Raw genomic sequence first — 14,138 nt, 5'->3', positions numbered from 1 at the left:
GCACGCCCCCATTCTCATCGACTGGGCTATAGTGGAGCAGGTTGAGAGCTTCAAGTTTCTTGGTGTCCACATCACCAACAAACTAACATGGTCCAAGCACACCAAGACAGTCGTGAAGAGGGCACGACAAAACGTATTCCCCATAAGGATACTGAAAAGATTTGGCATGGGTCCTCAGATCCTCAAAATATTCTACAGCTGCACCATCGAGAGCATCCTGACTGGTTGCATCACTGCCTGGTATGGCAACTGCTCGGCCTCTGACCGCAAGGCACTACAGAGGGTAGTGTGTACGGCCCAGTACATCACTGGGGCCAAGCTTCCCGCCACCCAGGACCTCTATACCAGGCGGTGTCAGAGGAAGGCCCTAAAAGTTGTCAAAGACTCCAGCCACCGTCTCTGCTACCACAGAGCAAGTGGTACCAGAGCGCCAAGTCTAGGTCCAAGAGGCTTTTAAACTACCCCCAAGCCATAAGACTCCTGAACATCTAATCAAATGGCTACCCAGACTATTTGCATTGCCCCCCCCCCCCCCACCCCACCCCTTTTACACTGCTGCTTCTCTCTGTTTATTATCTATGCATAGTCACTTTAATAACTCTACCTACATGTACCTCTGACCTCAATTACCTCGACTAACTGGTGCCCCCGCACATTGACTCGGTATCGGTACCCCCTGTATATAGCCTCGCTATTGTTATTTTACTGCTGCTCTTTAATTATTTGTTACTTTTATTTCTTATTATTTTTTAATTTAATGTTGTTTTCTTTTTGGTATTCTTTCTTAAAATTGCATTGTTGGTTAAGGGCTTGTAAGTAAGCATTTCACTGTAAGGTCTACCCTTGTTGTATATGTGACAAATACAATTTGATTTGATTTGATTTGATTTGACATGGCTGCCCTCCATAGGTTTTTTGGGACTGTAAAGTTCGAGCCAGGGGGAACATTAATAATTCAGTCAGATGCTGTAAAAGACTATAAAGTACTGTAAGTACAGTAACATAATATATCCTCTGTATTTAAAAGTAGTACTAGCTAATACATTGACTTGAATACTACATTGACATCTCAACACTGAGCCAGCTAACGGTAGCCGCTAAGCTAATAGCAACCCTATAGGCTTGACAGGCTAGCGTTAGCGCAGTTAGCTTAGCATTAGTGTATACAGTTAAAATTAAACAAATGCAACTTTGAAATATATAACACTTGGGTAGGGAGATGTCAGGGCCTAGACCATATAAACGGAGTAGAAAAGAAACCACGATATTACCTCAGAGGAGCTATAAATCAATCAATTAAAACCAGACTATTATCTGCCGCCATTTGTTCTGATGTTAATCTATGGGCTAGCCTTGCTTAGCTGCAAACCCAGTCATTACATTTTACATTTTAGTCATTTAGCAGACGCTCTTATCCAGAGCGACTTACAGTTAGTCTCTATGTCAAGATCGCTAACAGTTTTCACTCAATCAATTTACATATTTAACATTTTCTATAGATAATGTACTTGTGTACACCACATACTTGTTTAAGAGAACAAAGGAAAAAGAGATAAGTAGAAAGGTAGAGTTGTCACAGGTGTCTTCTTCGAGTGTTGTTGAGGGGCCCCCTCAACGCAAAGGGCTGTGCTCCCTCATCCCCTGCTGGTGGCAACAGGCATAAACAATTCCCAATGGAAATCCATGGAGGATTTAGCCCAAAATGATAGTGGATTACAACCATATACAGTCATTGATTACAATAATATCTAAACCATGTTTTATAAATACAATGTGATTCCATAACCTTATGGGCAGCCACAACTATAGTGTATGAAAATAAACATTCATACTTAGATAGGTCTCTGTGCGTTTTCAAAATGTGTACATCACAAATTATAAACCTACAATAGTCTACACCATCTCAATCTAATCTCAAAATGAGATGGCAACATCTACAGTTGATACAAAGGTTGCCTAACACTAAATGCAATTAGAAAATAATTCATATATGATCATATAGTTTAAAATGTATGTCACGTTTACATATGGGTTTAAAATATGTGATAATATATTTTTAAATGTATGTCGTACACTACCAGTCAAAAGTTTGGACACACCTACTCACTCAAGGGTCTTTCTTAATTTTTATTATTTTTTATATTGTAGAATAATAGTGAAGACATCAAAACTATGAAATAACACATTGCTCGTGTTTCTTTAGTAGTGGTTTCTTTGCAACAATTCGACCGTGAAGGCCTGATTCACACAGTCCCCTCTGAACATTTGATGTTGAGATGTGTCTGTTACTTGAACTCTGTGAAGCATTTATTTGGGCTGCAATTTCTGAGGCTGGTAACTGTAATGAACTTATCCTCTGCAGCAGAGGTAACTCTGGGTCTTCCATTCCTGTGGCGGTCCTCATGAGAGCCAGTTTCATCATAGCGCTTGATGGTTTTGAGACTGCACTTTCAAAGTTACCAAATAGCGCTATCTTCTGTATACCCCCCCAACCTTGTCACAACACAACTGATTGGCTCAAACGCATTAAGAAGGAAAGAAATGCCACAAATTAACTTTTAAGAAGGCACACCTGTTAATTGAAATGCATTCCAGGTGACTACCTCATGAAGCTGGTTGAGAGAATGCCAAGAGTTTGCAAAGATGTCATCAAGGCAAAGGGTGGCTATTTGAAGAATCTCAAATATAAAATATATTTTGATTTGTTTAACACTTTTTTGGTTACTACAGGTAGGTGTGTCCAAACTTTTGACTGGTACTGTATATAGCCATATATTACTTTCCCTTATGGGATGATTTGTTGACATAATTGTAATCCAAACCCAACCTTCATTTACTCGTTGTGATGCACTGAGGTTCCAAACTCTGTTTTAGACTAGATTGACTGTTTCTGACTCATATCAATGCCACATAGGATGAGTTGGTTTTTAGGGGCAGTTGCCCCTTTAACTGTATATGCTTCAGGAACATAGAGTTCACCTGAAACAAGCAGCACTCTAGAAGTCTTCCCTCTTCCGCCTACTTCCCTCGGGCATCCCTCAGCATCTAATATGATTGTAAACTGACACACCTAGAGTACAGACACTGAGGCATGTATCACTATGTCCATAAAGAAGAGGGTAAATTGCAGACCTGCCATTAGGGGCTATTTCAGAGGCCTGTCCAGGAGCCCTGTTGAGTGTGATGGCTTTATTGTGTGTGGCTGGGGAATGGAAACAGATGGCAGTAACAATATGTAAGGAGGGTGCTGAACGATGGCTGCCTCATATTTATGAGTGAGCCTGGGGCTCACTTTCACCCCTTCTTCTATTGTTAATGAGCCCAAACTACAGTTCCCTCCCAAGGGGGCGTTTATATGTGCCTGGGTGTCAACTCTGAAGATGTTACTGGACAGTGGACAAACATGAGACATACATGGGATACTGGACAGGACACACCATCTCTCTCAGTTCTATTAAGGAAGGAGATTCCTTTTCCGTGAAGTGTTTCAACTTATACCCTTGAACGCGGTATGATAGATTATGATACCCTGCGGCGTGCAAAGTTGAATTCATTAATCATCAAAGAAGACAGAACACTACATATATGATAGGCATAACTGCAGTTTACACACTATGCACTGAGAGGTAATAGGCCGACCAAGGTGATTCAGTCACGTACCATCGAATGCCATTGGATTAAAAGGTCGATTCTCCTGCTTACCTTCCTCTGTTTGATCATGAACACATATAAGGTAATCCAATTATAGAATTCCACACAATCAGAGAAATGAAAGTGCACCTTCCAACTCAAAGAACCGTAATGAGATTTGCATTGATTGAAAATGTGACTGAATTGACTGAAGAGTTGTTGCTATTGCTTTTGATTTAGATCCTTGACATTTTATGTTATAAAGTCAAAATCACAATTTTTTGTCAATTCATCATTTGATTGTTTACTGCAGGAATAAACACGTCCAACATTTTCTGTTGTTTAGGAAAGGGACGATTCTTCCGATTCCGCCAGGCTGCCTTGAGTCTGGTCTCCAACAAACAGTCTCTTCCACAAGAAGACCCAGATGCCGTCATGGTGGATTCCCCCTCCCCCAAAAAGAACAAGGACTCGGTGGCTCTGACCAACTTCCAGTCGCCCCCAACCAAGGACAACTGCAGCCCCACCGATGCCAAAGACACACGGGCCCTCATCAGCTCCAGCCACCACTCCTCCCAGGCCAGTTTGCATGGACCCGGACCCCTGAGCCACTCCTCTCCCAAGCAGCACCCGTGGGACAGGCTGTACCAGATGGAGGCGCACCAGTCCACCACCTGCCTGGCACACACCATCTCCAGAGGCAGCATCAGCGGGAGCAGCATGAGGCGAGCCTCCTCTGTCCACGACATAGAAGGCTTCAGCAACTCCAAGAGCATATTCAGGGACCGACACGCAAGTGAAGGTAAAGTAGGATAATGAAATGTCTAATGAAAGCTTTGTGGTACCTAGATTTAGAATGGGGACAGAGCTATTGTCATCTTTGTGACTTGTGAGTGCTCCTGGCTCAATAATTGTTTATTACAGTATACTATTACAGATTTATGCCAGCATTATCTGCATCCACAGTACTATTTCTTTCTCTCTTCTTCTCACCACTATAATGCTGCTTTTAGACAATGGTCGCTATATCAGAGGTAACGATGTGTTCTCTGACCATGCTTGTCATGCACTGGACTGTTTGAAGCATGTATCCTAATCAAGCCAATTGCCCACAAGGAATTATTATTATTTCTCCCTGAAATCCTACTCTCAATGAAGTGCTACACTTGAGAATGTGCTATGACTTAAACATTTGGGTGTGGTGACATTTTTGTAATGTCAGCTATTATAAATGTATTTTGATGATTGATCAACACCTCCTAAATGAAAGCCTGCTGCCTCCACTGATTGCTAACAATATTATTGCCATCCCCACCCAACACCTGCATGAAAGAAAGCCATTTTGCTTTATCATCAATTATGTGATGGTTTGGCTCACTGCTACAGCTTTTACCTCTGTCCAAGTACTACTGCATGCTCTTAACTAGAGCTGTGCTATACTGTATTACCACCTCTCTCTCTATAGTCAATTCCTTTGGGTTTTCTTTACGTTCCAGGTCCGTTCAATCATCTCAAGTCCAGTTTGCTGGGCTCCACCTCGGAATCCAACATCAACAAGTACAGCACCATCAACAAGATCCCGCTGATTGCGCTCAACTTCGCAGAGCGGAATAATGACAATAAGGCACAATCTCCCCCATCGTCAGAAAACACTATCATAGCACCCAAGGTCAAGGACAGAACGCACAACGTCACTGAAAAAGTCACACAGGTGAGACAGTTGACTCCATTTGTCTGGAAAGCACATTTGACTGTTGTAACATTTGTTGGAATAATAACATTAATTTTTTTATACAACTTTCATGTTACACTATGCACAAAATAAGGAATGTACCTAACGAATGCCTAACACATATGATAAAAAATTTTGCACTAATGGCTGCTTGTGCATCCTCAATGAATTGGAGAAACAATCTCATCAATGAATGTTAGACATTCCTGTGAGACTCCTGCTTGTGCCTAGGACAACTAACCGCTGTACAGTGACTGTCCTCTCATTAATGTCAGTGTCAAACCTCAGCACAGTCTGTAGGACAGAAGACCAAGCTTTCCAGTAAACTCAAACCGTCTTTGACAGGTGAAAACAGAGCACTCCTGACAATGACAATCTATAGAAGGGACAAGCCATTCTCACTCATAAATACAGCCATCATCCTACTGAACTCCCTATTTCTGTGTTGCTGTACCTTGAATTGGCCATTCAATGGGTTTTTCACATCAGTACCTGTCGGGATGCATTGAAGAATCCATAAGAATCCTTGTGGATGTGCTGAGGCAACATAAAACAAAGCCCTCTGTCCTCATCATTTCTCCTGCACTATTTACCAGCGGATAGGTCTTTCTTTGAAGCCTGTCAGAGCTCATTAAGATCCAGAGGAGAGGAAAGCCACGTACTCACTGGCTGTTAGATTACAACGTTGCTTGAATGGACATAATAAGCTATAGAGTCCAACCATGGAGAAAAGCTTACAGAGATGATAAAGAAGCTGTTGAACATTGGACACCGTCTGTTGTATCTATACCATTGTTATGAATCGAGCACTACAAATGTCTAAAAAAGAGCACACGGTAGTCTTTTCAAAAGATGTACAGCTAGGATACGTTATCTGATTATCCTCCTTCAATACTATCATATCATATCAAATCGCATTTTCAAAATGATCTACCCCCAAAAAATCAATGGATGAATTTACTACAACTTACTACTAGAATGTGAGACGGTAAGGCAGTGATCCTGTGGAACACATCTATATTGGAAGTCACATTATTCACATCCCAAGACAGGGGTAATCGGTCATGTCTGTCAAATGAGAGGAGAGGACTGTGGAGCACTTACTCTCAGATTAGCTGAATCATAGCAAGGAACTTTACCTGGACTGCTCCGGCAATATCCAGCTACTGAGATAAGTGAGTTAAAAGCAGACTCGGGTAAAGCTGTCAGATAGATGAATATTTTGCCATTCAGACAAAAGTTTGACACTCATATCTACAGAATAAAACATAATTTCTGTCAGAAACCTAGTTAATTAGTGCTCTTAGTGGTTGCTGTCCCCTCTTCTCTCTATGCTACTACAGGTACTGTCACTGGGAGCTGATGTCCTTCCAGAATACAAGCTCCAGACTCCACGCATGGACAGATTCACCATCCTCCACTACAGTCCCTTCAAAGCTATGTGGGACTGGCTCATCCTGCTGCTGGTCATCTATACAGCCATTCTCACACCCTACTCTGCTGCTTTCCTACTCAATGACCGCGAGGAGCAAATGAGGCGCGAGTGTGGATACTCCTGCAATCCCCTGAACGTGGTGGATTTCATGGTGGACATCATGTTCATCGTTGACATTGTTATCAACTTCCGGACCACCTATGTGAATCTGAACGAGGAAGTGGTCAGCCAGCCAGGGAAGATCGCCATTCAATATTTCAAAGGCTGGTTCCTGATAGACATGGTGGCTGCGATCCCCTTTGACCTGCTTATCTTCGGTTCAGGATCAGACGAAGTAAGTCATTCCTAATGCATGTCTTTCCCTGTGTTTCTCGCTCTGGGAGTTTTATTGCATATCACTTTAGCAGTGCTCCCATTCTTTTCCCATTTACTAAGCTCAGTCTTATGGCCTGCATTTTTCTGTCTCGTCGCTGAAAGGATTACTGTATTAAATTGCATGTTGCATTTTTTTTTTGTCTGAATGGCCATCATTTCAAAATCCATTTACGTGGATTAATGGCTTACAAATGGCAATCAATGATGCATTTAAATGAGGGGACAGTCAGCAGCGCTGTGTGCACAGCTTACATGCAGATGTGAAAGACCCATTGGGAGGCAGGGTGGCTTGTTTGTTTATGATGGAATATCCCTTCAGGGTCTGGAGCCACTTCAGCTTTATAATGCTTTGTTGGCACACCAGAACATGAGAGAGAGACAGCTCGTGCTTATAAAGCATAATCACCTACTCTACTGCTGCTGAGTCAGACTGAATATTGACAACAAACCAAAATAAAAACCACTGCATTCAATCCAAAACCGTTCAATGTTAAATTTACCCCCACTGGCTTCTATCTATGCCACCAAAGTTTGTCTCACTTTTATTTATAGATGTTTCATGTACGTTTTAGATGAAATGGACATTGCACCATGCCTATGAAACAGGATATTTAGTAGAGCTACATCCTATTTAAGGGTAATTGGTGACCATTTATTACAGTTTACTTTATTGACCAACCGCAACCAGGTGTAGGGAGCTATTTTGTCACAACCTGCAAGTGTTAATTTCTATATTTATTATTGTGTAGGAAAATGTGGTTGTAAGCTCTGCAAAAAAAAAGAATAATACAGCGACCATTGTTTGCCTTTTATCTTAATTAGTCATTCATTTTTTATTAATATTATTTACATATTTTTGTACTGGTACTTAGTAACAAGCTTTTGCTCAACGGGAATAGCTTGAAAGAAAGTTGTGTGTTTTGCCTCTCTTGCATCCCTGGAAGAGTTCATTAAAATGGGCAGCTTGGGAGATACTTTTATTGAGGAGGCTATTTTCTATTGGTAAAGGACCTGTAATGCTATTATAAGCCCTAGCTATGTGGAGCTAGATCAAACAGCTAAATGGGGCCAGGCAGGGATATGTACATGCGCACAGTGATATAAAGACTGTACATGTACAGTATGTTCCTCAGCAGAGAACTGCTACAGAAAGCATCAAAGAATGTCCAGACTCAAAGCTGCTCATTCAATGTTTTCAATTTGATCTGTTTCACATAATTGCCCTGCAGCCTCACCGCAGCTTCAACTCTGAAATCTCAACAAACATACATTCCCACAGCCACACACCAACGGCTCATCCACACATACAGTGTGGTCCATAATTATTGGCACTCTTGATAAAGATGAGCTATATTGTATTCTAACATTTGCTCAAAGAAGGACATTTTGTTTAACAAGTAGGTATGAGGTACTTTTCTGCATATGGTTCTGTTTTTCAACGCCAAACCCACCACTGTTGTGCGTGGCCAAAGAGCTCTATTTACATGGTCTCTAACCAAAGCACTGGTTCCAATCAAAGGAGAATTTTGCTTTTTTACAACTAAATCTAAATTTTTGATGTAAATGGCATGTTATAGAAAGGTCCAGACACTTTTTTCTCAATTTCACTTGTTTTTGAGAAACTTACCCCAACCAGCGAATCACTTCCTCATCTTCGTTGTGCATCATGTACTGGGGCTCTTATTTTTTATTTTACAAAGGCTCCAAAAACACCCAAATACTTCATTTAAGTGATGCAGGTCTTTAGATGGTATACACATGAAATTGTGTCATTCCTAACTTTATCCGCAATGTTATATACCATTTTGTTGTGACTTGAGCGATACCTCTCCGTCCATTCTAGCAGCAGGCTACATAGAGATTGGAACAGCTGGAAAGTGGAAACAGCTTGAGTAGCACAAAATGGAATATAACGTTGCGGATAAAGTTTGGAATGATACAATTTCATGGGTACATCTAAAGACCTGTTTCTAAAAGGAGGTATTTGGGTGTTTTTGGAGCATTTGTTCATGATTTTTTTCAGAGCCCCCGTACTGCACAATGAGGATGAGGAAGTGAATCGCTGGTTGGGGTAAGTTTATCAAAAACAAGTGAAATTTAGAAAAAAGTGTCTGGACGATTCTATAACATGCCATTTACATAAAACATTTCGATTTGGTTGTAAAAAAGCAAACTTATCCTTTAAGGTCAATGGCATCATGAACTTTACCAAGTACCAAGATATTTTCGCCAAAAACTTGGTTGCCTCTGCCAGGAGGCTGACACTTGGCTGCAAGTGGATCTTCCAGCAAGACAATAACCCCAAGCGTAAATCAAATCCCAAAAAAAGTATTTGATCCCCTGCTGATTTTGTATGTTTGCCCACTGACAAAGGCATGATCAGTCTATAATTTTAATGGTAGGTTTATTTGAACAGTGAGAGACAGAATAACAACAAAAAAATCCAGAAAAACGCATGTCAAAAATGTTACAAATTGATTTGCATTTTAATGAGGGAAATAAGTATTTGACCCCTCTGAAAAACATGACGTAGTACTTGGTGGCAAAACCCTTGTTGGCAATCACGGAGGTCAGACGTTTCTTGTAGTTGGCCACCAGGTTTGCACACATCTCAGGAGGGATTTTGTTCCACTCCTCTTTGCAGATCTTCTCCAAGTCATTAAGGTTTCGAGGCTGACGTTTGGCAACTCAAACTTTCAGCTCCCTCCACAGATTTTCTATGGGATTAGGGTCTGGAGACTGGCTAGGCCACTCCAGGACCTTAATGTGCTTCTTCTTGAGCCACTCCTTTGTTACCTTGGCCGTGTGTTTTGGTTCATTGTCATGTTGGAATACCCATCCACGACCCATTTTCAATGCCCTGGCTGAGGGAAGGAGGTTCTCACCCAAGATTTGACGGTACATGGCCCCGTCCATCGTCCCTTTGATGCGGTGAAGTTGTCCTGTCCCCTTAGCAGAAAAACACCCCCAAAGCATAATGTTTCCACCTCCATGTTTGACGGTGGGGATGGTGTTCTTGGGGTCATAGGCAGCATTCCTCCTCCTCCAAACACGGCGAGTTGAGTTGATGCCAAAGAGCTTGATTTTGGTCTCATCTGACCACAACACTTTCACCCAGTTCTCCTCTGAATCATTCAGATGTTCATTGGCAAACTTCAGACGGCCCTGTATATGTGCTTTCTTGAGTGGGCGCTGCAGGATTTCAGTCCTTCACGGCGTAGTGTGTTACCAATTGTTGATAGTCCCAGCTGCCTTGAGATCATTGACAAGATCCTCCTGCGTGGTTCTGGGCTGATTCCTCACTGTTCTCAGGATCATTGCAACTCCACAAGGTGAGAACTTGCATGGAGCCCCAGGCCGAGGGAGATTGACAGTTATTTTGTGTTTTTTTTGTTTCTTCCATTTGCGAATAATCGCACCAACTGTTGTCACCTTCTCACCAAGCTGCTTGGCGATGGTCTTGTAGCCCATTCCAGCCTTGTGTAGGTCTACAATCTTCTCCCTGACATCCTTGGAGAGCTCTTTGGTCTTGGCCATGGTGGAGAGTTTGGAATCTGTTTGATTGATTGCTTCTGTGGACAGGTGTCTTTTATACAGGTAACAAGCTGAGATTAGGAGCACTCCCTTTAAGAGTGTGCTCCTAATCTCAGCTCGTTATCTGTATAAAAGACACCTGGGAGCCAGAAATCTTTCTGATTGAGAGGGGGTCAAATACTTATTTCCCTCATTAAAATGCAAATCAATTTATAACATTTTTTACATGCTTTTTTCAGGATTTTTTTGTTGTTATTCTGTCTCTCACTGTTCAAATAAACCTACCATTAAAATTATAGACTGATCATTTCTTTGTCAGTGGGCAAACATACAAAATCAGCAGGGGATCAAATACTTTTTTCCCTCACTGTATGGTCATTTTCACATTTTTCATAAATTCTTAGAATGTTTGGGAATTACATATACTAAAGCACTTGTGAATATTCTATAGCAATATAGAGTGGGAAAGCGGCCGTGCATTTGGACAATCAATAGACACTTCAGTAAATAAAACATAATAAAAACATCTGTCTCGTCCAGGACTGGAGTCTACGCAGACCAGTGCGCCATAGCCAATCAGAGCTACAGTAGGCCTTTATGAAAACAAGCCATATGCCACACTGGCCTGCCATCATTCCTTTGAACTGGACTGTTGCAACAGCGCAACTTTAGATCATTAGAATGCATTAGCCAAAAGCCACAAAATACACCTGAATGGATTTTTGAAAATATGTACAGTAAATACCACGGGAGTCCTCTTACATTTGGGAACTTTACAGTACTATTGATCAAACAACCATGAAAATGTAGGCTCTCTCTCCCTCAGTTATGCGTATCAACAACAACAAGATCAACAACTAATGCTAGCCAGAGCAAGATGAGGTAAAATCTAACGAAGGAACATTAGATAAACCCTCTCAAACTTTTTCAGCTAGTTGGCCGTCAAAATTGCACTGATAAACAATGGGGAATTGTAGCCTACTCTGCCTTCTGCAGCTGTAGCCTACTCGTCCTTTTGCTTGTCCCAAGCAAGCACCCAAGCTAACTGGCTAAAGTTGGCTAGCTTGCTAGCTAGATACTTCCAGATACAAATGAGAGAACACCTCACTCTGTCCATTTTACTCACCCTAGCAGAGCTGGTTAGGCTGTTTACATGTTATCTAGAGCAGGGTTGCCCAACCCTATTCCTGGAGAGCTACCCTCCTGTAGGTTTTCACTCCAACACCAGGTGTTACTAACCTGATTCATCTTATCAACCTGCTAATTATTAGAATCAGGTGTGCTAGATTAGGGTTGGAGCAAAAACCTACAGGACGTCTGCTGGCTCCCCTTCCTCTGCGGAAGCATAGTTCCCGCTCAGCCCAGTCAAAACTGTTCGCTGCTCTGGCACCCCAATGGTGGAACAAGCTCCCTCACGACGCCAGGACAGCGGAGTCACTCCCCACCTTCCGGAGACATTTGAAACCCCACCTCTTTAAGGAATACCTGGGATAGGATAAAGTAATCCTTCTACCCCCCCGCCCCCCCCCCCCCCCCCCTAATTTTTTTTTTTTTTAAACATATTGTAAAGTGGTTATCCCACTGGCTATAGGGTGAATGCACCAATTTGTAAGTCGCTCTGGATAAGAGCGTCTGCTAAATGACGTAAATGTAATGTAAATGTTAGCTTTCCAGGAACAGGGTTGGGCAGTCCTGATCTAGAGCGTCCGTGACTAACTATTACTTTTTTTGCCTACGTTTACTTACACCGGTCATATTCAGCGGGTGTTGCGTGTTCATAAATTCATCAGTTATTCTGCACTCTGGCACACTCAGACGAGAGTACTCTGAAGTCGGAGTAGATAACCAGAGTGAATTTGCGAACGCAAGAGATATGCTAACTGGATAACAGTCGTTCAAATTCTTTCTAGTGTAGTGTCTAGATAACGATGCTGAGATGCTGTGATGACAAGAAATCCGCTGACACTGTCCTTGATTATAATAGTTTTATTACATCAAAGATTACAGCGTCAATTTACAGATTTCTGCAGACATCTGGAGAACAACTGACCCAATCTCTAGTATGTTGTTCCTCCCCGTCCTTTGTCCCAACCATAGTATTTATAATCTGTAACATGATATGGGTGGTTTCCCCATAAACCAATCCCAGGACACCACATAACAGACTTCCTCTGTTTTAGGGTGCCCTTATAGTAATGCTTTCCAGATGCTTCTGCAAGCTGAGTCAACTTCCACCATTTGTAAACATCAGCAAAGTCATAAACTGTTTAGACACTACATATTTCCCCCCTTCGAGACTAATTAAGTCTCGAAAACAAAAAGAATAGGATTATGACGAATAACAATTTCTCTTATTGAGTAACTTTAGCAATAAACCTACATTTATGGAGAGTAAACACATTTTTCTATGGAGTGTAAATAAATGTATATGAAATATGAACAACTCTTTATGGAGTGTAAATACATTTCTATCTTCCCACTGAACTCTAAATTTCCCTTCACCACTGTTCTCCCTCGTGCACTAACATGGAAGCTGAGCTGACTTTCCTAGAGTTACTTCAACCCTTGTTTTCGTAACTTTTTAGTCTGACTTTTCCAAAAAAAATTCAAAAACCATTTCACTGATTTATCCACAAATTCCTTCCCACTATCTGAGGATATTCGATCGGGTAGTCCCCACCTGCTTATGACTTCTTTACACAAGAACTTGGCAACTGATTGAGCATATTTTAGCTTAGTTGGACATCCTATGCACCTCTTGGTGTAGGAATGTAACCAAGAATAACAGTCACACCCCTGCGAACATTATTTTTCAGACAGATTGTGCACCTGCCTATGACATAGTCAACCTGTTCAAGCAAATATGGTTCCCAAAAACCATACTCCTTTGTGATCTTTCTCCTAACCTCCCCCCTTGCAACATTAGCTAACCCATGTGCTTCCTGAATCATCAGACCTAATAGGTCTAGAGGTGCTACTATCAACCCCTCATGGTTTCTCCAAAGACAATAAAGGATTGTTACTCTGAGGATTTTTTATTGTCTTCAAAACATCTGCTTTCGAAAGTCCTTCAATTTATGGTTCAATCCCTTGGATTGCTTCATCTGTCACTGGATACTGATTCTTCCAAGGAGGTCTGGCTCCTGGTCGAAGTTCAACTTTCACCTCAATTGGTACTATTTTGAGACCACAAACATTCTTGAACTTGTTGCAACGTCTCCTCTTTCATAGGGTCTGAATCCATCTTCACACTGCAAATAGATTAATGTGTCATCCTTACAGCTTATGGCTCTCCTTGTCCTTGAGCCAAAATCATTATTTTGAGAAATCGCTGATCTTCACTCCACCAAATCCCCCAAATTCTCTTTCATCAGTACAAAAACAGCTTTCTCTGCTTCTGTCATCATTTCTCCTATTTGCTTCTGCTCATAG

General features: G+C 41.6%; 1 protein-coding gene across 1 annotated transcript in view; it reads left to right on the top strand.

Annotated features, from left to right (window-relative positions):
• Positions 1-14,138, top strand: part of LOC311143403 (voltage-gated inwardly rectifying potassium channel KCNH7-like) — a gene marked incomplete at both ends in the record, with an annotated part of 121,961 nt that overhangs the window by 48,040 nt on the left and 59,783 nt on the right. The window contains 4 exon segments of the mRNA XM_084179230.1: positions 3,977-4,432; positions 4,644-4,664; positions 5,127-5,341; positions 6,706-7,131. Coding sequence (XP_084035356.1) covers positions 3,977-4,432; positions 4,644-4,664; positions 5,127-5,341; positions 6,706-7,131 — 1,118 coding nt within the window.

Source organism: Coregonus lavaretus (genome assembly GCF_964263955.1).
Source record: "Coregonus lavaretus genome assembly, chromosome: 16".
Classification (NCBI taxonomy): domain Eukaryota; kingdom Metazoa; phylum Chordata; class Actinopteri; order Salmoniformes; family Salmonidae; genus Coregonus; species Coregonus lavaretus.
Note: the sequence above shows the minus strand (reverse complement) of the source record. Positions and strands in the feature narration are given on the sequence as shown.